Here is a 25273-nt window from a genome sequence, read left to right as displayed (position 1 = left end):
AATGGTGAGGAAAACAAGTGGAAGCAAAGGTGATCCCTACATCGTTTACTTGAACTAGACTGGCTATGGAGATTGGGGAAACTCAGGGAGGGAATAAGGGAGTATCAATTCTACTTTGACATTGTTAAGTTTGAGCTATTAGTCATCCATATGCAGATACCACACAGACAGTTGGAAACAAATATGGAGGGTTGGGGAAAGTTAGGGCTGAAGGTTCATAAAAGCTATTGGCTATAGAGGGCATTTAAAGCAGTGGTATTCTAAGTGTACATCAGGAGGCGGCAGATGGACTTTCAGAGCACTACAAACGTAAGAGGTGAAGTATAATGGGAGCTAGCAAAGAAGACTTGACTATGGATCTGGAACCAAGGATGTCATTATTGACCTTGAAGAGTGTAGTCTTAGAATGGTGGGGATAAAAATCCTATTGAAATATATTGAGATAACAAAATGAAGAAGTAGAGATAACAATTATGGACAACTCTTTCAAGATGCTTTGCTAAGAAATAGTGTAGGAGGGGGATATGGGGTTAAGGGAGAGTTTATTAGCCTTTTAGACAGGATGCCTCAGCATATCAACACTCAAGAGGGAGATAATTTAAAGATGGGCCTGGTGTGTTCCTGACACTTTTATTTTTCTGTATGTGTTTTGTTTTTCAAATAAAATGTCAACAATTTCAGAAGAAAATGCAGGAGTGAAGGATGGGATCCAGAACACAATGGGAGAAACTGTCCTTTAACACAAGCAGAGACATTTCATAGGTATCGGAGGGAAGGCAGCAGTATTCATACATAAAGAGAGGTCATTCCTCTCTGCATCTAAACCCAAGGGTAACATTTTGTTGTCTTTTTATTTACCACTGACTTCAACTAAAAATGATCGTGTGGTTTGCCATCTAGACGTATGAGGAAATGCAAGTGAAGAGAATTTGAAAAAGTATAAACTACACTAGAAAATTAGAAGGTATTTCTTGATATACATAGCAAGTAATTTATTTGAAGTTTGGTGGTCTGAATATCCCATTTTGTTAGCCTCGATTTTACTGTGCAGTACTTTTCAGAAGTGGCTGGTAGTTTAAAGCTTATGTTCCATTAACCATTCTTTCCAGGAAATATCTTGCATGAGGCTAAGGAAAACTGGACAAGAAATTGGAATCTCTCGCTAAACCTTGGAATAGTGATTATGCCACTGTTTGTGCATATGCAGCGAAGAGATTAGCATCCAGTAGACTGGTGTCCTCGGGGAGTTTAGAATGTGTGGTTGGATGGTGGAAGGTCAAATTTTTTGTTCCCATTTAGCACTGTCTAGCAGAGACACAACAACTTACAGGTTCTTAGGAAAAGAAAAATGCCCAATTTGTGAAGTTGGGGAAATGAAGTTTTAAAATCCAAGAAAAATACAGTCAAAAAAATGAAATTTGATTTCTTCCTAAGGAAACAGCCTAAAAGCCTCTATAAATAGAAGAAATATTTTTATCTCCAGTTAATACCTCAACATTTGTAAGGTCTACAGTATTTTAAAGATTTCATTTTTTACATGCACACTGTCATTAAAAAAAAAGAGAACCCTCGTGTGTGTTGCAGTGCACGGAGACTGAAGCCCTTAGCAAGAGTGAACTAGAACCTGATGTAAACGCCACGTCAGCGAAGGAAGCAGACTAGCCCCCAGAAAACAGAAGGTCAACCTTTCTCCTTCACCCACTGCCTAGTGCGGAAGTCTCAGATCAGTTAAACCCGCAACATTTGACACCAAACCCCAAGACAGACGGCAGGATTTAGAATCACGCCGTACAGACGAAGACACTTGGCTTTAGAGAAGTGGCTGGTCGTATACTTTTTTGAAAGACAATTATGTAATAGGGCTGCTTTCAAAAGAGCAATGGCCTGGAGCTAACTGAGAGAACACCTGGCCTCGTTCTTGGGTTCACAGCCGTGGAGAGCTAATTAGGGCAAAGCGTGGCGCTGTGATGTACGTAGAGCTGGCCAGCACCTCGCCAGGGACTGGAGCTGCTGGAGGACCTTTTCCTTGCAGCTAGGTTAGGGATACGGCGCCCATTCCTTGGATTGCAGTCAGAAACGAAGGGAATGACGCGGAACCCAGAGCTGGCTCGCACCCCGGCGGCCGCCCCCGCCTCACAGGGCGCGCACTCCCCGGGCCTGCCGTCGTCGGCACTCCGGTTCCGAGGCTCGCGCTCGCTTTCCTCTTCATCCCGGGCTTTTGGTAGGAGCTTCGCCCCACACTGACTCCTCCAGTCCGGGCAGCCTCTCCATGCGGGAGCCACGGCCAAGACCGTTCCTCTCCCCCTGGGATTCTGCTGGTTCCAGGCAACTCGCTGGACCGAGAACTGTTTCATCAAGATTGTCTTAAATAAAGTTTTCTCCATCAAAAAAAGAGGAAAAAAAAGTGGGGGAGGGGAGGGACATTTAGTCGCCAAAGGTTTTGGCCAATGCCTGAAGGGGGAGAAGCAGGAAGACGGCGGGGCCCACATCGGTGATTGGTTACACTGGAAGCCTGTCTGGACCGTACCACACTTACTTGGAGGTGGTCTGGCGAATTCGAAGGGGTAGCTGCTTGCTTTTGATTTCTTCCAGCGCACACACATTACTACTTTTTACTTCAAAGATTTCTGCCTGGATACAGCAGGAATAGAAAATGGGACACAGGAAACGGGAAGACTCCCGGGCCACTTCCCCATTTCCGACTCCTGCGCAGTACGCCAATCCCCCACTCCCAGTCACCTGCGGAACCCGACGGCCTTGCGCGCGCGTTCTCGTTTTCTCGCGTGCGTACGGCGCTGTGCTCCTGCAGCCAATCAAATCGCGAGGTCGCCGCGGTCGTCGGGGTTCGCGCGCACGTCCTAGAGCGGAGTGGGGGCGGGGGCTATGGGTGAATGGACGAGTGAGCGGGGGCGGGCGCGGCGGCGCGAGTCGCATGAATGAGAGAAACGTGCCCCGCGCGAGACGTCGCGCGTACCCGGGACAGGGAGCCAATGGGAACGCTGGGAGGGCTAGATACCCGGCACTGAGGGCAACGGTCGCGCGCCGGCTCGAAGACAAGCGTCGCCGAGCGGGAGCGCGCGGAGCAGGGCGGGCGTGGAGCGTGCGGGGGCCGCGCGCTTCTCCTCAGAGGCCGGACGGCACTGCTGGGAGGCAGCCGCGACAACGACGGCGGCGGTGACGGGAACCGCGCCGGGGGTGAGTACCGGGGACACCGGCCCCTGCGGAACCGGAAGTGCGGGGCCAGTGATGTGGGAGGGGAGAATGACCTCTAGGGAAGGGGGACCGACGAGGGGGAGGTGGCTTGAGGCCCCATTCCTCCTCCGGGCCGGGTCCTCCAACTGCGGCGGGACCCGTGGGCCCCGAAAACTGACGACGAGTAGAGGCCTGGGATCCACGGCCACCCGTGCTCAAAACGGGTTAGTGCCCGGCCGCCCGGTCCTAGCCCGGGATCCCGGTCTCTTCGGGCACCTGGCGCCCAGCCGCCGCCCCTTCCGCCCCCGGCCCTGCGCCGCCGGCTCTGCCGTCTCTCGCAGTTTCCCCCGCAGCCCCAGTGGGCCCTGCCGCCGCGGATTCCGTCTTCTCGGCCTCCGCGCGACCCCGCACCGGGATTCTCCTTGCCCGGCTCCGGGCGGGGACTGGGTGCCGTTCGCCGTCCGCCTCCCTGCATGTCAGGGATACTTGTTTCGGCTCAAGCCTTGTCCTGTTCCCTGTTCTCCCCTCTCCGTCCGCTTCCTCGCCCCCGCCAGCCGGGTGCTCCGTGCTTTGAGTACTTCATACTTTTTCCCAGTGGAGCTCGGCTATCTTTGCCAGTATCTTACCAATGGGAATCTCTCCGTGGGACAGGGAGGTGCAAGATGTTTTACCCGCTTGGCCGAATTAAAACACTGACGTGAGAAGTCAGAAAGTGACTTAAAGTTATGAAAGGAAGCGTAAGATCAGATAGGTCATGTTCTAGACCATGTTTCGGCCCTGGATTTTTCACTTCCTGCTCAGTGCCATCTTATCTAGGTTGATCTTACAGCCTCAGCCCTGTTCTTTCATCCCAGCGTGTCCCTCTGTCCTGGGTCCAGTCTCTTCAGAATGCTCATTATCACCCAGTCTTGAAAACCCCACCAGTGATTACAAGACCTAGATATCCGTGAACTTTGCCACCTCGGTATGTAAGGGTAACTTCTGCTTGACTTTCCAACCAGTAATATCTTGACGTGTGGATTATTCCATGACACCTTGCTTACTTTGTATTCAGATTTACTGTATTGTGTATTACACCACTTTATTTCAACAAACAATACTTGTGCTCTCAGTGGTGCTGTCCATATCCATTCACTCCTGTAAGGAGGTAATTGTAATAAACCTTTATTAAAGCCTTCAAACCACGTACTCTCTGGTTTGTTTTATAGACACATATTTCCCTTCCATAGATGACTGTGTGCCCGACTATGTCGTACACATGCTTGCACACCTTCCTCATGCTGGTATGGATCCAGACTGCTGGCTCAGATGAACCGTGCTCACCTGCAGTCTTACCCCTACGACCCACAGCACATCCCTCTGCTAAGACTTGGTGCGTCTTTATTATACCCAATAAATTCTTAAGTTGTGTCTTGTCCCTTCTAACGTATACTTCCCAAACATCTCAGATGCTGATCTCTTGTTTCTCAGTATTATACGCCCAAAATTGCATGGCCTTTTGGTATTAGCTCCTGTGACTTTTTTCCTGTCAGAAAATCTGTTCTGAAATAATATATGGTGTCTAAACGATTTCCTATGCTAGCTAAAATATAAGCAGTGCAATTTTTCATCTTCTCTAATCTTTGGGGTTTTGAGGAGAAAGTTTAATAATACTGTCTACAAACCAGAGATTTGCTTCTCGTTGTTAACAGAGTTACTTAGGCCCACATTTAGAAGGTTGGGATTTGATTCCTATAGGAAACCGAGAGTTAAACAGTCATAAAATTAGGGGCTAGAGAGGATTTGTCTTTTTTAGGACTTGAACAATTTATCATAATCTCTGGGTGTTCACTTTGTTCTAATATTGCTGTTTGGCCCTCTAAAACACTGTTTTTCAAAGAGAGACATATGCATCTTGAAAGAAGGTGCCTTTCCCTTCCATGCCACAGGTAAGGGAGAGGAAGTGATAACTTACAGGGCACATTTGTATTTCATTATCCAAACTTTCTCATATTTTAATCTCTGCCTTTGGTATTAAGGGGAAATATTAGATCACTTGGGTGTGATAAAACTTTTAAATTCTAAGAAGCAAAATGTTTGGTCTGCAGATTCCAAGTTGTCATCACTGGGCAGGTAGTGTGGATGAGAAAGAGGTAGAAAGGGTTTGTGTTGGCAAAGAGACATGTAAACTCTTGGGTTCTGAACTTGACTGCTCAAGTGATTCAGTAGAATGGCCTCAGGCATTCTCTAGTCTTCAATTTTACAGAGTGGGATAAGGGACTGTGTCACCGATAATGCGAGTTAAGTACTTTGAGATCACTAGATGAAAAGCATCCTATAAAATCCAAGGTGCTGATGTTATTTTGCTACTACCAACAGCAGAAATAATTGTTAACTCTTCATCATATCAGGGAAGGTGGGGCTCATTTGACTTTCTAATAGGCCAATATAGGAATAAAAAATTGTCGAATTGGGTAGAAAAGGCCCAGCCCCTGTGGTTGACTCAGTTTCTCATAGAAGGTATCTCACCTTTCAGTCCAAGAACATTTCTCAACGTCCTTTGATGTGTTATTCCAGAAGACCAAAAATTCAGCTTCTACGTCTTCAGGGTTATAACTGAAAAGTATAGAAGGATAAGAGAGAGAGAGACATACACAGAAAGGAAATGAGACTCACTGTCCTAATTTTGAGGTTATTTTTTCTCTTTTCATTGTAGCAATAAATACTCTTCGTCCAAAGAGAAATCTCTTTTCTAGGACTGCCCTTCATTGCTGTGCCCTTGTTTGTTTTTAGATTTTGATATTTGTCACTGACTATCTGTGTCAGGTGAGATGGGCCCCTTTCAAGAACTAGTTCTTTGATGACCTTACGCCGGGAGAAACCATGTTCTTCTCTGTCTCATATGAACAGCACTTAGAAGAGTGAAGGATTCTGGATCCACTGTCCTCCCAGTTCAGAGCTCCACATACACATAAGTGAAGTGGAAAATAATCTTTATTTCAAAAGGCATTTTTAAACAGAGTGGCCTGTGCAGTTTTAGCCTTGATATTGTTAAGAAATGCCCTGAAAGAATTTCTTTGATAAAGATATTTGTGTTTTGTTTTTCCAGGTGAGGCTCTGTAACCCAGTTGAACTCTGCATCCCGAAAGCCCAAGATTGAAGAAGAAAGATCAGAGACATTGACTAACTTGGACACAGGGACCTCTTTGGATTTGCTTTCATCCACAGTAACCTTTAAAAAGTATCATAGAGTGGAATTGGTTTCTTCATCTTATTTTGCTTATCAGGAAGAACATGGCTTCAGGGATTTTATATTTCCCTTCAGTTTTGCATGAACTCTCTAGGAAACGGAGCCGTTAAAAGGTTTGGGACTAACAAGAAGAGATTTGAAGACATAGAAGCTTGCTGTCTCTCTGTTTTCCCTCCCCCTTCAAGAAAAGGATTTACAACTCAGCCTTGTAAGAGCTGCTGTCCAGCTTTAGCCGTCAAGAGAAAATAAATAAAATTAAATCACTACTGCCAGACTACAAGCCCTGAAGTCAAGGTGTGGGAGTGGTGGCATTGAGAAAACTGCCTAAAAGGGACAAGGACTACAGTAAAAACCGCTTCTCTTTAAAGCTGGAAAGGGGCCCCAGGTTCCTTCTTGGATTAAAATAGAAACACAGGGCACGCCTCTCTTGGTGCAGCTCACATTTTGGAAGTGTGGTAGTCGTGGAGGTACTATAGTATCTCTTCAGAAGAATTTTTCCTTGCCCGAAGTGGTCTGCCCTCTCCTGATGGTCTCCCCTTCTTTCCTTTTGAAGGCTTATCTCCATCCATGAACTATTCCTCGATCTGTGTGACTGCCTATGTTCTCTACCTGCAACCATTTGCATGTGTACAGCCTACTGTTTGTCTCCAGTTTTACAACTGTACAAATTGTTTCTTAATCTCTCCTTCTGCCTTGTTCGGGGGAGGTGGTTATTCATCATTTGGAGTCACCTTTCCCCCTCCCATGTGCTTTCCTTCATTTGAGACCTTTTGACCTTTGGTTTTATTTGGGAGGGGGAAGGGTGATAATTTAAAATTTTCTGTTTCCCTGGTGTCCTTCCGTGCGCTTGAATCTCCATTGTTGCCCTCATCCCATTTTCTTGTCTGTTCTGCCGCTGTGTGGGCCTGGGCTATGCGGCAGGGCAGATCTCCCATCAGACCTCCAACATGCCCGCAGAGTCTGGAAAGAGATTCAAACCCAGCAAGTATGTTCCGGTCTCAGCAGCCGCCATCTTCTTAGTGGGAGCTACGACCCTCTTCTTTGCCTTTACGTGAGTTTTCTCCCAGTGGTGGCGTTTGGGGGGGCATTCCATGGGAGGTGAGTGGGTATTTTTTTCTCTTGAGTTTTGCTTTCAAAGCCAAGCGACTGGGTGTGCTTGATGTCTGATAGAGGTAAATCCAGATCTAAGAGACGTGGTAGAAACAGTGAAGAAAAGCCTGTCCTTTCAGCCTTGTTACAGATTTTACTCCATTGAATCTTTTATCCTCCCCTGCCTCCCTTCCTTTGGAATCACAGATGTCCTCATATTTTCCTACCCAGCTCCATCATTAGATGATCCTGAACTAGGAAGGAAGTGGGAGGGAACCACCAGAGAGGCCTGAAGCAGCTTAAGCAATCAGTTCTCCGAAAGAAAAGAACTAGACTAGACGAAAGGTTTTTCAGATAGTTGTTAATGGCTTTTCCCCTGGATATCTGAAGGGCTGGGTTTTACATTGTGGGAACGGACGGTACTGGAGAATTTCAGAATTGATTTAGAAGATATACCAGAGAGACAGTTTTGGCTTTTAGTATTACCCAGGTGGTTTTCAATGTATTCTTAAGAGCTGAAGCCTGGAGAAGTGAAGGCCACTGGGAAAAGGCAAGTTTTATTAAGGAGGGGAGTCCTAGAAGACTTCCTTTACATTCGTTCCTGCTGAAGGGAATGGCAGTAATTCTCCCATTCCCTGGTTCTGTTAGAAAAAACAATTGATATTGAAGGGTTTCCCCCTTAGGATATTCAGCCTTTGTTCATCTGCTTGTTACTGGAGGAGGGTGGTTTATTCTTACCCCTTTCCTCAGTATTTTAGCCATTGGTCACCTGGTAAGCATCTTTGCTGTTTACCTGTTTATAAATTAACATGTCCCCGGCTTCTGAGCTTTAAACTATCAAGTCATTGAGTTGGTGTTCTAGATGTAGCTCTGGGAACAATCAGAGCATGGTAGATTTTCTGGGAAGTTCACTTTGCTGTGTGTGGTTCAGGCTCAGACCTAATGTGAGGTGCTGTTTAGAGGAATGGGAGGTGCTGGGAAGAGGAAGACAATGAAGTGGTAGGGAATGAAAGCCGTTCATCACTGAAGGATGAACACAGCAGGAATGGCTGGGCTGGGCGGTGGGGGTAGTTACTATTATAGGGAGAAATTGAGAACAGAAATTAAATCTGAGATAAGAGGGAGGTAAAACCCCCCAAATTGAGCTTCAAATACAGAAAGGAATTCCAAAAAAAAAAGTGGGTTGTTTGGCTAAGAGTCAGCAAAATAATACTGATGTTTTCTATTTAGTTTTTTAAAAGGAAATAATGTTTCCTAAGGTATGAGCAGCATCCTACTCCTCACCTCTTCCTCTGATGAGTAGAAGGTGTAGATTCCGTGGCCCCCAGCTCTCCCGCCTGAGCATACCTGCTGATCCCTCAGACCTAGAGCAGCCCATCTTCTCTATCTCCTCTGTTCTTCATAATCATTGTCTCTTGCTTCAATTCAACGTGTTCAGTGTTTGTCCTTCTTCATGCATTGACTACCAATAAGGAGGAGTCTTCAGCTTCAGACTTCTGCTGGGAGGCTGGCCAGTCAGTAGAATCAACGTTTTAACCACAGGACATTTATATGGGATCTCAGCGTCCTTGTGGCGGTTGTGGAGGGATATGTACAAGACCACGCTGACACCCTTAGTCCTGCTTAATTGGCAAGGGTCTCTTTTCCTTCACGGGGTAAAGCCTTTAGGAAGCTAGGAAATTCAAGGGACTGACTGGCTCAACTCATCTGTTCTTGAGATAGGGCAAGCAGAACGCTTGTTCCTAAGTTGCTAATCTGGAACCATTGAAGTGCTTGGCTGGTTATACCAGTTTCACCATAAAGAGTTGTTCTGACATAGGCATTTTCTCAACTGATAGTTGAAGCCATTTAACCTACTTTCCCATTCCCTGGTGCCAGAAAAGTAGGGGCCTTCCTTATTCCACGGTCTCTCAGCCCCAGGAAGAATTCTGGAGCACATTATTGACTCTTTGGAATTATTGCCTTTCATCCAGAGTTAGAATCCTTAAATCATAGTTTCCCCTGGCAGTTTTTTCAGGACCGTTTTCTGGGCTCTTTTTACCTCCCTAGGGTCTCCCTTGCCCACCTGTGGAGACATAAACACCCAATTTATCTTTATCACTCAGCTCTTGGTACTTCTGAAATTCTCACCTCTTCCTCTCGATCTGACCATAACAGTTCCTTTCCACGCCTGTATCTGACCTGAGGTGCCACTCTTCTCCAGAACTGTTCCCCACCACGTGCTATGCCTTTTGAGGTTCAGTTCCTTGGAGAACCCTCACTTTAAAATCATACACAACCTAAAAACGAATTTATGATTTCAAATAGAGAGCTAAGAGGAAGGCTGTCTTTGAACCAGCTCCTATTTGGGGCCCTAAGTAAGTAAGTACTCTGTCATCCTATTCACTAGGCTACGCCTGTCTGTCCTTATATTAGTATGAGCCTCAGGGGAGAATTACTTTGGGATGTAGAGGATGGGGAGAAGGAGGAAGGGCCCCTTTCAGCAGATATAATTAGTAGAGACATGGAGGCTTCAACCAGTTAGAAACAATTTACCCAACATGTTTCTTTGTCAAGTGGGGAAAGCTATGAGCAGAAGTTCTCAGTTGGGCTTGGTCACCAAACAATGGTCTGCTGTGCAGAAAAGCTTGAATAAAACATTTGAGGTCTTCTTTCTAAAAGCCTAATCCCCCTCATTCACTGAATTTGTCTAGTACTAAAACTAAGCAAGTGAGTTATTGGGGATCCCTTTTCACTATTTGGGAAGGAGAGTGTTTGCTAAAGTAACCCTCCCCCTCCCAATTAGGGTTTTTTTTCTTTTTTTTAAAGGAGGGCACAGCTCACAGTGGCCCATGCGGGGATCGAACCTGCAACCTTGGTGTTATCAGCACCACGCTCTAACCAACTGATCTACCAGGCCACCCCCCCAATTAGGTTCTAGACTCTGTATTTAAGATAATGTGCCTGGATCCTCATCTCTGTTTAGTCTCCTTTTTTCATTGGCAGGGGAGCAGTACTAGGTAAAAGAAATAAGCTCTCTTCTGGGGTCAGGAGACTGATTTTGGTGAAGCCTATTAACCTTTGTGGACCTGTTTCTTCCTCTGATAATGAAGAAGTTGACTTAGAGTAGTTTATTTAAGCAACATGACCCCTTTTTCAAATGAGATCTGCTGTGGAACCCCAGTGTATAAAACATAAAGAGTAGGACTGTCTGCTTCAGGTGAGACTAGTGTGTAGAGGCTGGTACACTCGGCGTCTCCTCTGCCTTCCGAGGGACCCTTGAGACGTTTTTAGGACTCCTGGCAGGACCATTTGAAATAAATCACTGAATTTTATCCTCTAAAGTCTCCTGGAGCTCTGAGTGAAGTCAGCCAGTGTCTCATTTTGTTTATTTCTAAAGTCAGTAGGGAGGGCATAAGGGGGAAGGGAATCTGCCGCAGGTGATCCTCTGCGGGAAGGATAAAAGCCAGGGTTGTCCAGAGTATCCCATGCATGAGAGAGCTTTCTTCCTTTCAGTTTCTGCCTCTGGCCCCTCCCAGCCCTGTGCTCCAGAGAGTTGGGCAACCTGAGTGACTCTCCCTCTGGTCCTTTTTCATGACTGCGGAGGTGCCAGCACCTGATTTGAGTGGGAGCAGCCTTGTGATTTAGGTCATTAATTGAGCAATGGTTGTTCTTTTGTCTTCCCACGTTGTTTTCTCATCCAGGAATATGTGTCCTGTGTCTTGCTCTGAGCTTCTTGAAAGTCTGGGTAACAAATACACCGCAAATGAAGTACTTTAAGAGAAACTTACCCACCTATACAGGAAAAGTTGTTTTCCCATGGAGTCTCAAGGGTCCCCACAGGCAGGAAGTAGGATATTCATTTCAGCCCTGCCTATCAACCAGGAACACTAGGCATACACTCCAGCTATGTGCTAGGCATGGGTGGAATGCACAGACCTGTTCTTTAGGAGCGCAGCCTATGTTCTAAGTGTTCTTGAATCTCCAGTACTTCAGATAGGGGAAGTGGAAAAGATGAAGGTGGAGCTGGAATGATAATTGATGATGATGGTGACAGTTAGTAATGTTTTTTTATGTGTATTCTAGCCAATGAATGCCCAGCATTAAGCCAGCTGGTTTAAAAAGAATTCCAGGATCTTTTCAGACATTGTCTCCTTCAGTCTCATACCTGTATTGTGTAGCTGAAGTAACGAGCTTGGCCAGTTTCCTATGGATTACCTAAGGCTAGGAGCAAAGCCTTGATTGAGCTAAGATTAAAATCCAAAGCTCTTGACTCCTACTTGTGTTTCTTACCAGTAATTGAACCATTTTTTATAATAGGAAGTGCTAGAGCTAGGAAACAGATTTTCAGGACTGTGGGTATTGAAACCTACTCTTCCCGTTTTATTTGGCCTTGAAAATAGGAGTGCTGAATGGGTGGGCAGAAGAACCTGTTTCTGGGATGGTATGGGTCTGGGAGTTTCATCAGTGAGTCAGCCAGCTTTCTGGGCTATGGCCACTCCCTATGCTTTGGCGCTCTGTGATTATTGCTATAGGCTGAGGACGAGCCCCAACAACTCCTCTTATTTCAGGCCTCATCTCCTTCCATCAAAGGCAACAGATTCAGCCAGGCTACTTGGACTTGGGGTGGTCACCTAGGAATCTGGCAAAATACTATAGCAACAGCAGGTCTCTCCCCGAGCCAAGCAGAATGTGGGATATGGCAGGCACAGGCCTAGCTCATACACGCCTCCTTGGTGAGGTGTTCCTGCAGCTAGAGTGTTCAGGTTGGAAGCAGCCGGTCTCTGGTTTGAATCTAGCAGCAAATACTGCCTGTGAAATTGAGTTACTTGCATCGTTTCTAGATACTGCCACATTGGGGGCAGGCTTTATTTTGGCAACATGCTGAACTCGATTCTAGAATTTCATACTTCAACTGGGATGGGTTGATAGCAAGAAGGTTGCAGGGGTAAAGTTCATTATCCAGGGGAAGGTGTTTGGCAGGATACCCTAGAAATTGTGTGATTTGCTTTACTTGGAAATACAGAAAATGAAGAGAGAATGGGGTCAGAAAGACTGAAGGCTGAGCCTGCAAGGGGGCTGATGTCTCATTCTCATTCACCTTAGTGTCCCTCAGGGATGTAGGTACCCTTATTTTTTTCAGATGCTCAAGAGGCCACAGTAACCACAGTGGCCAATTCTAGGAATGTGACTTTTAAATCATGGCACCTCAGTGTTCTAAGGATTTAATTTCTTTTTCCCTTCTAATTATCTTCCCAGGCTGTAGGAGTCAAGTGAGTCACCCTTTCTCTTCTTCCCCAGGCGGAAATTGAAGCGACAGCTAACTACTAGGGAGGGGCTCTGACCTGGATGACTGGTTTTCAGTTTCTTTCCCTCCCTCCTCAGGAACCAGAAGCAAGCTTTAGGTGGGGCTGTTGAAGGACTCTTCCTTAATTGTAGTTCATCCCCAAATCTGCCAAGGTAGGGGGACATCTTTTTTGAAACAAAGAACCCCCAGAGGAAGAGGCTTCTGTGGGAGACTGATAGAATAAACCTAGAACTGTGACAGAAGGTCTGTTTGCCTTTGAAATCGGTGCCTTCAACTCACCCTAGCTTCATTATTTTATCTCCCAGTTATGCACTGACCCATCAGGAGAAGCAAAGAGTTAATTGATATTTACTATCTAAAAACCCTAGCATGTAATGAATATTTACTTAATTTTTTTTTAAATGAATGACTAAATGGAATTTGAATAAATAGATGGTGGTGGTCAAGACTTGTGAAATGCTTTGTGGCAATCAGTTTTGTCTCTTATCATTAGTTTGTTTATATGTCATTAAGGAGCTCAATTTCTGTGAACTGTCCTGAATCTCTATTCAGGGCTGTGCTTTTTGTTTTGAGAGGTCACCTCTCTCAACAGAATCCAGGACTGCTGTGGATGAATTTTCCAGACTCATATGCTGTGTTGGTCTCCTGGCCACTCCTTCCTTTCAATGAACTCTTCCTTCCTTCTGACTGGACTAGATAAAGGGGACAAAGACAGATACTGTCCTAATTCTGGAGATTAAATTCTGAGCCACAAAGCAGATTAGGGTATTTAGCCACTGTCTTGTAATGGGACATTCTTTCTGAGCTGAGACGGGGGAGAGAGGGCAATTGATACTACAGACAAAGCAAGCAGCACATCTGTGTTCTGAAACGTCCAGCTCTCAGGACATCATCAGAGAAGGAAGAGCACTTGCAGCATTCCTACTAGACTTATATCCTGACAAAAGCTGAGCATAATCCGGGACCAGGGCACTTTTTTTTTTTGCCAAAGAAAAGTTACCTAAAGCATATCTCTTGATTTGCATGCTGTGGAATACTGGATTGTTTGGCCAGTTTCTTTTTCCTAAGGACGTAGGACTTCATTGCTCTGATAGCTTCTCTTTTCTTCTTCCCCGCTCTTCTGCTTCATTTATAGACCCCAAGGGATATAGTTCTGTGTCTTGATACTGATCCTTATCTGGGTGTTGTGTTTTTCTCTTCCCCACCTTGAGAACTAGCCTCTAGTTGAATAAAACTCTCGGGACTATCTGACGCAGTGATGAAACTTTAGGCAGTTGAGAGTAGTTCAGAGCCAGAGGGAGCAGGAGCCAGAGGCTGGTGGTATCCCAAGATTCGGGCCAGTGTGCAGGTCAGTGGGGCATGGCTGGGATCCAGAAGCCTTAGGCTGCTCCAGAGAAGAGAGTGTAGCTGGTGTCCGTTACATACTCAGTCCCTAACTCCTGTGCCTGGTAAAAAGGAGATAAGAACAGATTCCAAAACGTGGAAGGACCACCAGGGAAAGAAAGAATCTGAAGAGCACAGACCTTAGTGCAAGAGGTTTTTCAGATTTTTCAGAAGTAGACTCAAGAAATCCTGAGTACCGTGCCTTGATCTAAAAGGAGCATTTCCATGGGAAACTAGACCCATTTGTTGGAAAGGACAAAGATACTTTGAGCCAGCAAAGGTGAAACACACAAGATTTATATATAGCTTTGGGGGCTGAATCTTTATAGGTCTTTCTATGGTTGGTGTCCAAAGTGTGCGAGGCAGCCCCTCATTTTCTTTCTTATCTGTGCAGCTGTCCAGGACTAAGCATCTCTGTGTCACCTGCAGTGCCCATCTACAATGCAATTGTTTTTCTCTTTGTGCTGGCCAACTTCAGCATGGCCACCTTCATGGACCCAGGGATTTTCCCTCGAGGTAAGATTTCCCTCCCCTCTTGGTAGCTCCTTAGGTGCCTTTGAAAAACAATGATTTTTAGACACATACATTTGGTCTTGGGAATCTTGTGGTTTTGGGATACTTTTATAGTCTAATGATGAAAAGCAGGTCAGGGTCTTCAGAAATATATGTCATAACTTCTAGTCATGTGATTTGACTTTGAGTCAACTCTTTGATTTTCAGTTACCTGTTCAGCAGAAATATATTTTGAGCATGTGGGTTAGGCATTATTGCTAGGCACAGTAACATCCACGAAGAATTAGACAGTTACCACAGTGTGATGCACCCTGAAATGGAGGCCTGAACAGGGTTCTTTGAGACCACAGAACAGAGTGCACTTACATTGTCCAGATAAATTGAGGAAATGCTACCAAGTAGAGGATGGAGGGGAAGGGCATTCTGTGCAGAGGAAGGAGCATATGCAGCAGCTTGTAGCCAGGAAATGCTGGACTCAGTGGGGTGGAAATAGCATGCATGGTGGGGCGAGAAGGGGCAAGAGATAAACCCAGAGCCAAATTGTGGGGGACTTTATATGCCAAATTAAATAGATTATATTTCTTCCTTTGAGCAGCAAGAGGTCTTTAATTAGGAATCACAGGATCAGATTTTATTTCACAAAAAATAATTCTTGTAAGAATGTACAGATACTGTTTTGGAGGCTGTTGGAATAATGCAGACCAGATGAGGACTTGAATTCAAGGCTGGATTTACAGATTCTTTAGAAATAGACACAACAGGAATTTTCATCACCAGTTGCTTATTAGGGGATAGTGAGAGGGTGAAGAAGTTGTCTAGAGTAGTTCCAGGGTTCCTAACTTGGTAGATAAGTTGGATGCTAATTTTTATAAACCAGGATACGAGTTATAGGAATGTTGAACAGGTTTAGAGGGAAGACAGAGAATCTTAGACATGTTGAATTTGAGATACTTATGGGTCAGTTAGCTCGAGTTACCCAGTGAGCAATTGAGTAGTCACACTTGGAGTCTTCAGCCATGTGGTATTTGAAGCAACAGCAATACGATTATCTAGAGAAAGTAGAATGAGATTAGGAAACAACCAAGGTCAAACCTGACCTGACATTTTATAATAAGGAACAGAGGAGAAGGAGCCATTGAAGAGGGATTGAGCAAGAAAGGCTAGTAGGAGGAGAAACTGGACAAAGTAGAAACTAAGGAAAGTTCATGAAGTAGCTGATGGTTGGCAGTATGAGAAATTAGATCCAATAATATGGAATCTCAAAATTGCCCATTGTTAATTAAGAAATTAGTGATCTGTACAAGAATAGTTTTAATAGTGTGTATATATGTATGTATGTGGGAGAGATAGTTAAATTACCAAAATTGTAATGATTTGGAAGACAATGAATGGGAAATGGGGAAGAAGAGTTAATGAGTCTTAAGATTACTCTTTCAAGGAGTGAAGCAGAGAAGACAGAAGATAGAATATCTTACAGGAGAGGGAGGATTTTTTTTAATGACATAGAAGTCATGCTGGTAGCCTGAGGAGATGGTACCAGAGAAGAGAGAGAAGCTGAAATGGGAGAAAGGGGATCATTGAAGAGTGACCTAGAGGAAGGAGATGCTTTCCCATGCATGTCGGAAGGGTGATGCTGAACCGTCACTGGTGGAATAAGAGGTAGAAAGAGAGAAATCGATGGAGGTTGTTGCTGATGACATCAGCTTTTTCTCTCAAATGTGAAGTTGTCTTGTAAGAATGAGACAGGTGAATTGGGATAGCAACTTTGGTGAGATGAGGTTTTTCTGAAATTCATTGTGCTCAAAAGCCTGTGTCACTGCACTTCATTTGTGACTTGTCTTGCAAAGATTAGGTGAATGAAAGGGAACTTTGAGTCTCTGAAGATAAGGAGGGCTGTTTTAATGAGCCTTTAGTGTTCTTTTAGCAAATATTTATCTATATGGAAGGCATTATGGTAATTTGGGATGATTTTTTTTAAAAGGTCCTTGCTTTCAAATAGCTTGGTCTGGAAGGGAAGATGGGGAAAGCATTTATATATGAATAAGTACGCTGTGTGATAAGAGAGTAATCAAAGAACTATGTAATACTTTAAGAAGAAAAATAGCACATTTCTGGTAGATGATGGTGTGGAAGGATCAGAAATTTCAAAATAAGTAGCATTTAATTTTTTTTTCCTTTAAAATAAAATTTTTTTTAAGAAAAGTAAAGATTTTAATAAACAGTGAATGTTTATTATGTAGAAACTACAAATAAGATAAATATCACCTGTAATGTCACATTCCAGAGATAACTACTGTTTATATTTTCTTCTAGTATTTTGAAGACATACAACAATATAATATATAGATGTGTGTATTTTATCTCTAATCTCAAGATGGGATCTTTTTTGTTTGTATAGTTCTTTACCTTGCATTTTTTCACTTATTTATATTATAACCATTTCTTCAAGTCAGTAAAATTGGAGAACTTAATTTTTAACCCCTACACCATAACTTACCTAATTAGTTTTCCTTCCCACGTGTGTTTTTTCTAGATTAATAATAAAAAATAACAACTGCACACAGTAGATGAGAAGGAAAATAATATCCTTTAAGTTTTGAAGTAGGATGGTGGGTTTTGATAGCTGAGAATTGAAAGGGCATTCAGGTACAGAGAAATGTCTTGAGCCAAGAAACAATACTAGTCGGAGGGATAGTGGATGGGGGGAGGGGGGTTCACAGTATGAGGGATATAAATGATGAACGTCTAAGTATTACCTTGTTTTGTACACCTGAAACTAATAAATAAATTAATTAATTAAAATAAAAAAAATTAAAAAAAGAAAAAAAAAGAAACAATACTAAACTATACACATATAGGGAATTAAGAGTGGGGGAAGGTCTTTTGGGCAAAGGCCTTGTGCATAGATGAAAAGGTTGACATTTGGTCCTCTCTGGGATTACTGTAGCTCAGTCATGAACTTGTAGGTATTGAACTATTATGCAAACTCATTGTAAATGTGTGCTTTGGTCTGTAAATGATTTCTTTTAAAACAATCATAATATGTACAGCAAGAATATCAGCGTACCCATAGCAGAGCCACCTCTGAGTTGTGTTCTCGTGCACCTTATTTCCCAATGCACAAGAAACCGCTTCCTCGTCTGTGCCGCCATCTGATCTCACAATGTTCGAGTTACCGCTTCCTAGCCTCTCTCCCCCATTAGTCGGAATTCCTCGAAGGTAGAGGCCGTATCTTAAATAGCACTGCATCCCAAGTGCTAAGTACGTCCTGGCACAGCTGTTTTTAATTGACCTTTCCTCTGCAGCCGAGGAGGATGAAGACAAGGAGGATGACTTCCGAGCCCCCCTTTACAAAACGGTGGAGATCAAGGGCATCCAGGTGCGCATGAAATGGTGTGCCACCTGCCGCTTCTACCGTCCTCCTCGCTGTTCCCACTGCAGCGTCTGTGACAACTGTGTGGAGGTAAGAACCCTGAGACAGGTGAGACGTAATGCTTAACCCAGGTGATCTTCTTCATTCCCACAGAGGAAGGATTGAATCCCACAGAGGAAGGATTGAATCCAGTGGATTCCTGGCCTTGGATGAAACAGTCTTGGCTAACTCCCTGGGCCGTGTGCTCTAGCTGTGTCCAAAAGTGTTAGCGGTGACATACACGAGAGGTAGAGCACAAATATTCTGCTGTTACAGGAGGGACCTCAAGTGGCAATAGGCTTTCTCAACACCAAGATTCATAGCTTCAGCCTTCCTTCCCTTGGCTCATCTGGTCATTTGTCCTGGCTTTGTGTTACCTCTTGCTTCCACTACAGCATGCTGTTGCATTCAAATTTTACACTTGTATTTCTGTGCCTGCCTGTCCTTCTGCATCTCCTGATTTTATTTGTAACTCTTTTCCCCCCAATTTTTACTTAGCTCTAAGCAGTTGTCTGTCAGGTTTTCCTTTGAAGCCTCTTTTCTTGTGAATCTTGATGTTTTTACAAAGTCTCTGACATTCATCCCTTTCAGGGTTTCTTGGTCACATAGGATAAACTTCGAGAAGCAGCCTTGGCCTTTGATCATCAATCTCTGGAAGGTCTTCCTTACAGAGTGATAGAGCATGATCAACTACTTTTTCTTTCTTCCTTATCTACCTTCTGAAGGGCGCAGCTCACAGTGGTCCATGCGGGGATCGAACTGGCAACCTTGGTGCTACCAGCACCGCGCTCTAACCAACTGAGCCAACCGGCCCCCCCAAGATGAACTGCTTTTTAATTTTGCAACTGAATGATGAACGTGATCACAGATTACTGAACACAACACTTAAGTCCTGCTCTTTGTTCCTTTTCTTGACCGAAGTGATCTAGTGCTATGTCCAAGCATGCCTCTAAGTCTGTCTCTTTTTGCCCCTAGGAATTTGATCATCACTGCCCCTGGGTGAACAACTGTATTGGTCGCCGAAACTACCGTTATTTCTTCCTCTTCCTCCTTTCCCTGACAGCGCACATTATGGGTGTGTTTGGCTTTGGCCTCCTTTACGTTCTCTGTCACATGGAGGAACTCTCAGGGGTCCGCACGGCTGTCACGTATCCTTCAAGGCCCATGGGTTGCACGATTGGGAGGGGGAAGAGTGACGAAGGTTGAATGCTGTGGTGGTAGTGAGGCTCAAGGGAAGATGGCCACAGCGTGGGCTGGGGAAGGTGACATCATGCTGCGCTGTTCTCCTTGACTGTTTGGCTTCAGAATGGCAGTGATGTGTGTGGCTGGCTTATTCTTCATCCCTGTAGCTGGCCTCACGGGATTTCACGTGGTGCTGGTGGCTAGGGGACGCACAACCAATGAACAGGTACGGGAAGAAGTGACGGGAGACCCCTGTGGCGTAGGCAGGGCATGTGTCAGGTAGCCCTCTGAGTAGTGTGTAGCGTAGTGCTTCCATGAATGGATGCTTCATGAATACTTTTTATGAGGAAAGCCCAAGTTCCTCCTATAAGCATGAGAGCAGAGGCCATCTCTTAGTTAACAAACATTTACAGAATCCCTTCTATATACTGCACATTTTGGGCTCTGGGCTTGTAAAAAATTTAATAAAAGACCTGGGTCAGCCCTCAAGAAGCTTATAGTGCTGCTTAAAGGAAAACAATTATTTTTGTACATAAAATAATAGATAACCTTACTTGTTTGCTCTTATGTATATTAGCTTTCAAGAGCGCTTTATCCCATTTTACATGAGGAAACTTGTGTCTAGGGTGAGACAGCTACCATGAGTTAGACCTAGGACTTGAACTGAGGACCCTGACTCTAGAATTCCCATTCTTAGCCTCTGTAGGATAAGCTGCTTGATGTCAGGATTGTGTTTCACTCATTTTTGTTTCTCTAAGGCAGTGGGTGCACAGTAATTTCTCATTGATGTTTTGGCCTTTGGAGGTCAGGGTCCCATCGTCTCACTGATTGGACCTTTTCTTTCCCTCCAGGTTACGGGTAAATTCCGGGGAGGTGTGAACCCCTTCACCAATGGCTGCTGTAACAATGTCAGCCGTGTACTCTGCAGTTCCCCAGCACCCAGGTACCTCTACCCTTTTGGTCTAGTGTTCACCCTTGGTCAAAACTTTTGTCGTCTTTGAGCTTTTTCTGGTATGGGGAGCTCTGGTGGGAAGCCTTTAGGAAGGATTCTCTTAGAACGGGAAGTACCTGCAAGAGAGAGACATGCTATCCTTTAGTGGACCCTGTGAGTTCCGTTGATGTGCACCAGGTATTGTGGTTACTGTCCTCTGAGAGTTGAGGGTGAGATTTACTCCCGAGTGCCTTGAGCTAGGTATCTGCCCAGAGGACTTGCTTGCTGCAGTTCTTCATGGAATCAAAGAAATCAGTTCAGTGCTGACCTTTTCACTGGCCTTGTAGGACTGTTTCTTGTGTAAAATGCTTTACACAAGGTAGGCAACCGATGAATACAGAGGAATGAATCAATGAAAGCCCTCTTATTCTTGACACTCAGGTATTTGGGGAGACCAAAGAAAGAGAAGACAATTGTAATTAGACCTCCCTTCCTTCGACCAGAAGTGTCAGATGGGCAGATAACTGTGAAAATCATGGACAATGGCATCCAGGGAGAGCTGAGGAGAAGTAAGGTGAGAAATTTAGGGGAGGAAAGCTAGGTAACTTGGGGACCCTCACTCATGGCAAAGAGATGGAAACTTGCTTTTAGTTTCATCTCTTTTAGTACTTAACCACTTTCTAATTTGTGTTAAAATTTTTAAATACATATCTTCTTTTCTCCATTAGATTGTAAGTTCATTGACATTAGACATTGGGTCCATTCATTTCCATGTCTTCATAGGACTTAACGTAGCAGCTTGCAGATGGTAGGAGCTCAACAAATAATTGCAGTGAAAATGAACAACATGACAGGAGTAAACCCTTGCTGAAAAGTTTTCTTTATCCAGTACCATCCCCCAACTGACTCTCGTCCTTTGTCTTCCAGCCCCAGTTTAGAAATACATGATAATCGCCTCCCCAACACCCACGTATACCAGTTTAATACTTTGAGTTGCCCTAACGCCTGGTTCTCCAAATCTCATTCTCCCTCCTTTATCCAGTCTAAGGGAAGCTTGGAGATCACAGAGAGCCAGTCCGCAGATGCTGAACCTCCACCTCCTCCCAAGCCGGACCTGAGCCGTTACACGGGGCTAAGAACACACCTCAGCCTCGCTACTAATGAGGGTAAGGGCAGCGGCAGGAGTGAGAAGGTGACTAAACCGTGGAGTGGACAGGCAGGCCAGGGCTGGGAGATAATTCTTGTGTTGTGGCTGAGAACACCCAACAGGTGCTCCTTGAGCAACACTTCTTTGGTCAACTGGAGAAAGGGGATGCTACTTAGCTATTGGACGTTTGTTGGGGGACTGCCAGCTCTGGACGGAGCAGAGAACATTAGACCTGTTTGGTGCATTCTCTCTCTCCCTGTGAGTTCTGGGCTGCTATGAGTCTTCAGTATGGATTTCTGCAAAATCAGGTTCCCAGGACGTTCCCTGTGCTGGCTATGTGGACTCCTACCTTGTTCTGCCCTGTACTCTAGGGAACTGTAGGCAGGCTAAGAGAGCAGCTTGTAAAGTGGTGGCCCCTGGGCCTTTCTCCTGCAGATAGCAGCCTCCTGGGCAAGGACAGCCCGCCCACACCTACCATGTACAAGTATCGGCCAGGCTACAGTAGCAGCAGCACATCAGCCGCCATGCCTCATTCTTCCAGCGCCAAGGTACTGAGTTCTCTAAGAAGTAGGTTGTAATGTATGCCAACTGCTGTGGGGAAAGGAGATTGGGAGAAGGGAAGGAAGAGGCGGAGGGAAGAAAAGAAAACCAGACGCGTGTTACTAAACGTTCGTGTGAGTGGCACTGAACCTCCTTGATAGAGTTACTTCACCAAAGGGGGTAATGTAGCATATAGAAAAAAGCGCCGATGGCAGTGTCATACCTGACTTAAAAACCCGTCATGGGCAAGGTACTTAACCTCTCTAAGCCTCATTTTGTGCATCTTAAAATGAGATCATTTGTTCCAACTCACAGATTTGCTTTAGGGGCTAAGACACCACACGTAAATGTCGTAGACATACTGTGGCACGGAGCAGATAGTTTTTCACTGACGCCTTGGGCTCTGGGACGTAGCGTCTGTACACAAGGAGGAGCACTAACAACCTGCTTTACTTTCTTCCCCAGTTGAGTCGTGGTGACAGCTTGAAGGAACCAACCTCAATTGCAGAGAGCAGCCGCCATCCCAGCTACCGCTCAGAGCCCAGCTTGGAACCAGAGAGCTTCCGTTCTCCCACCTTTGGCAAAAGCTTTCACTTTGATCCACTGTCCAGTGGCTCACGCTCATCCAGTCTCAAGTCAGCCCAGGGCACAGGCTTTGAGCTGGGCCAACTGCAGTCCATTCGTTCAGAGGGTACAACCTCCACCTCCTATAAGAGCCTGGCCAACCAGACACGCAATGGAAGTCTATCTTACGACAGCCTGCTCACTCCTTCAGACAGCCCTGATTTCGAGTCAGTGCAGGCAGGGCCTGAGCCAGACCCGCCTTTAGGCTACACCTCTCCCTTCCTATCAGCCCGGCTGGCCCAGCAACGGGAAGCCGACAGGCACCCACATTTGGTGCCAACCGGCCCAACACACCGAGAGCCCTCACCGGTCCGGTACGACAATCTGTCGCGCCATATTGTGGCCTCCCTCCAGGAACGAGAGAAGCTGCTACGCCAGTCACCCCCACTCCCAGGCCGTGAGGAAGAACCAGGCTTGGGGGACTCAGGCATTCAGTCAACACCAGGCTCAGGCCATGCCCCTCGTACTAGTTCCTCTTCAGATGATTCGAAGAGATCACCCTTGGGCAAGACTCCACTGGGACGCCCAGCTGCCCCCCGTTTTGGCAAGCCAGATGGGCTAAGGGGCCGGGGACTAGGTTCCCCTGAAACAGGCCCAACTGCCCCATATCTGGGCAGATCTATGTCTTATAGCAGCCAAAAAGCCCCAGCTGGTGTCTCTGAGACGGAGGAAGTGGCCTTGCAGCCGTTACTGACACCCAAGTAAGTATTAGTCCATCCTGGCTCTCAGCAGACTTGAAATTAGCATACCGCCCTGCAGAAGGTATTAGGGCTGCTACACTTGTTCATTCTAGTGCAGATGGACCCAGGGTTATCCTGCGTGTAGGTAGCTCTTCGTTTTCACTCTCACTCCAGCTGCCTGTTAAGGGATACTTTACTTTTTTCTTAATCCTGTCTTCTTAAAAAGTGATTCATTTGTCTGAGAGTAAGTATGCAAGATAGCTGCTATTGGAGAGAAGGAATAAATAGGGGAACTAGGGAATCAGGGTTGTTTTAAGCAGGGCAATAAAGCAAAAGGGAATGTTTGGGTAAAAAAGTGTATGTGTAGAAAAGTATATCATTTTATTCTCTGAACATTTAAAACTATCTCCGTTTTCTGTTTTATGTCCCATTTCCTGACATTTTCTCTTCTTTTCTTCCCAGAGATGAAGTACAGCTCAAGACCGCCTACAGCAAATCCAACGGGCAGCCCAAGAGTCTAGGCTCAGCCTCCCCTGGCACAGGCCAGCCACCTCTGAGTAGCCCCACAAGGGGAGGAGTCAAGAAGGTGTCAGGGGTGGGTGGCACCACCTATGAGATTTCGGTGTGAGCCCTTGGCACCTCCCCTCCCCTGCACCTCTGCGCCTACACCAAAGGGCCCCAGGTGGCCACCTTCCTTTCCTCAAGGGGCTCCCCTCCCCTGCATGGACATTTTTTAAACCACCGATTCCAAGAGGATGAGGAGCGTTTTATAAAATGCAACGGGGTTGGGGAGTTGGAGAGTTGGGGCCCTGAGACTGGGGTAGCAATCTTTACCTTTACCGCATAAGACCTTCCCTTCCTTGACCCCTGGACCAGACTCAGTGGACATTTGTGCAATTGCTCGCCCTGGAGGGAACCAGATCATTTTTAAACCAGAAATAATTTTTTTTATTATTGTTACGGATTCTATTTTTTTCCTCTTCTGCGTTACCAGGTGTGTGTGTACATATATATATATATATATTATAAATATCAAAGAAATTATATATCTATCCTGGGATGGGAAAATGAGGGAGGGATGTGTTTGAGGGGAATCGTACTCTTCCCATTCCTCAGACCAGCAGGAAAAGAGGGGATCTTCCTTTTCCCTAGAGTTCCCTCTCTCGTCCCAGTTACCAACTAAGGAAATAGCACCCCCTGTTGCTGGTGCTAAGTGATCAGGAAAGAAACTGGGAGAGGCGAGTCTGGGATCTTGGTCAGAGGAGCGCGAACCTGGAGAGGAGAGTTAGTTTTCTAGGCTCACTGGCACTTAGTTTCCCCAGGAAAGGGGTCACAGCCCCACGACTTTGGTGGTGGTGGGGAGATCAGGAAAAGAGCTTGGCTGAGCTCCAGAAACAATATTAGATAATCCCCCCTTCTTGGGGGAGAGGGATTAGGACTAGGGTGGGCTTCTTCAACTAGCCCCTCAAAACCTTCCCCCATCTCACACAGTTAACATTATTTTTAAATCCAAGGCTGGGAGAGAAGAATCCAAAAAGCAATATTTTTCATCACATGCCAAAAATGGGGGATAGAGGAGTGGCAGGCCTAGGCCCCTCCGAGTGTCCCTTGGGGGTTCCCCTCAGCCCACCTCAATATGGTGCTGGGTAGAGGGGATACCTGGGTTCTAACCTCTAAATAGGGGAGACCCCAGCCTCTTGATAGAGGCCCTTTTATTTTTTATTCTGATTAGCCATTTTAAACCAACAAGGAATAAAAAGATATCCTGATCTAACCAGCTCCCCCTGACTTGCGTTATTTTGTCTGGTTAAGACAGGGTAAGTGATCCCTGGTGAGAAGTTATAAGAGAAAACCTCAGAAGTTTCTCTGGTCCTGACCCATCTGTAGGCAGGATTATAGTGAAAGTAATCACTTAAAACAATAGATCCTGTTTTTATTTTGGTGATTTAATTAAAAAATTCCTGGAAAAAAACTGTTTTGCAACCACTAAAGCTTGTCATTTTGAAGCTTAGAGAACTCTTGCCTTGTGCCATAGTTGTTTCTTAATGCATAATTTTGTCTCTG

At 45.3% G+C, this 25273-nt stretch overlaps 1 protein-coding gene across 3 annotated transcripts; it reads left to right on the top strand.

Moving 5' to 3' along the window:
- The first annotated feature begins 2883 nt into the window (after positions 1-2883).
- On the top strand, positions 2884-24988 carry ZDHHC5 (zDHHC palmitoyltransferase 5). 3 transcript variants are annotated; one of them, XM_081064607.1, is made up of 14 exons: positions 2991-3195; positions 4047-4156; positions 4422-4564; positions 6281-7472; positions 14575-14696; positions 17999-18156; positions 19081-19253; positions 19411-19513; positions 20139-20230; positions 20660-20792; positions 21261-21384; positions 21801-21913; positions 22371-23230; positions 23672-24988. In XM_081064607.1, exons 4-14 carry the CDS (start codon positions 7369-7371, stop codon positions 23835-23837), a joined length of 2148 nt encoding a protein of 715 aa, XP_080920733.1. In that variant the 5' UTR covers positions 2991-3195; positions 4047-4156; positions 4422-4564; positions 6281-7368; the 3' UTR covers positions 23838-24988. The 3 variants fall into 3 exon arrangements, with proteins under 3 accessions (XP_080920732.1, XP_080920733.1, XP_080920734.1); XM_081064606.1 differs by lacking the exon at positions 4047-4156 and having other exon boundaries at positions 2884-3195; XM_081064608.1 differs by lacking the exons at positions 4047-4156; positions 4422-4564 and having other exon boundaries at positions 6281-6888; positions 6975-7472.
- The last annotated feature ends 285 nt before the right edge of the window (positions 24989-25273 follow it).

Source organism: Rhinolophus hipposideros (assembly GCF_964194185.1).
Source record: "Rhinolophus hipposideros genome assembly, chromosome: 10".
Classification (NCBI taxonomy): Eukaryota; Metazoa; Chordata; class Mammalia; order Chiroptera; family Rhinolophidae; genus Rhinolophus; species Rhinolophus hipposideros.
The sequence above is the reverse complement of the archived record's forward strand: the minus strand, read 5'-3'. Positions and strand labels throughout refer to the sequence as shown.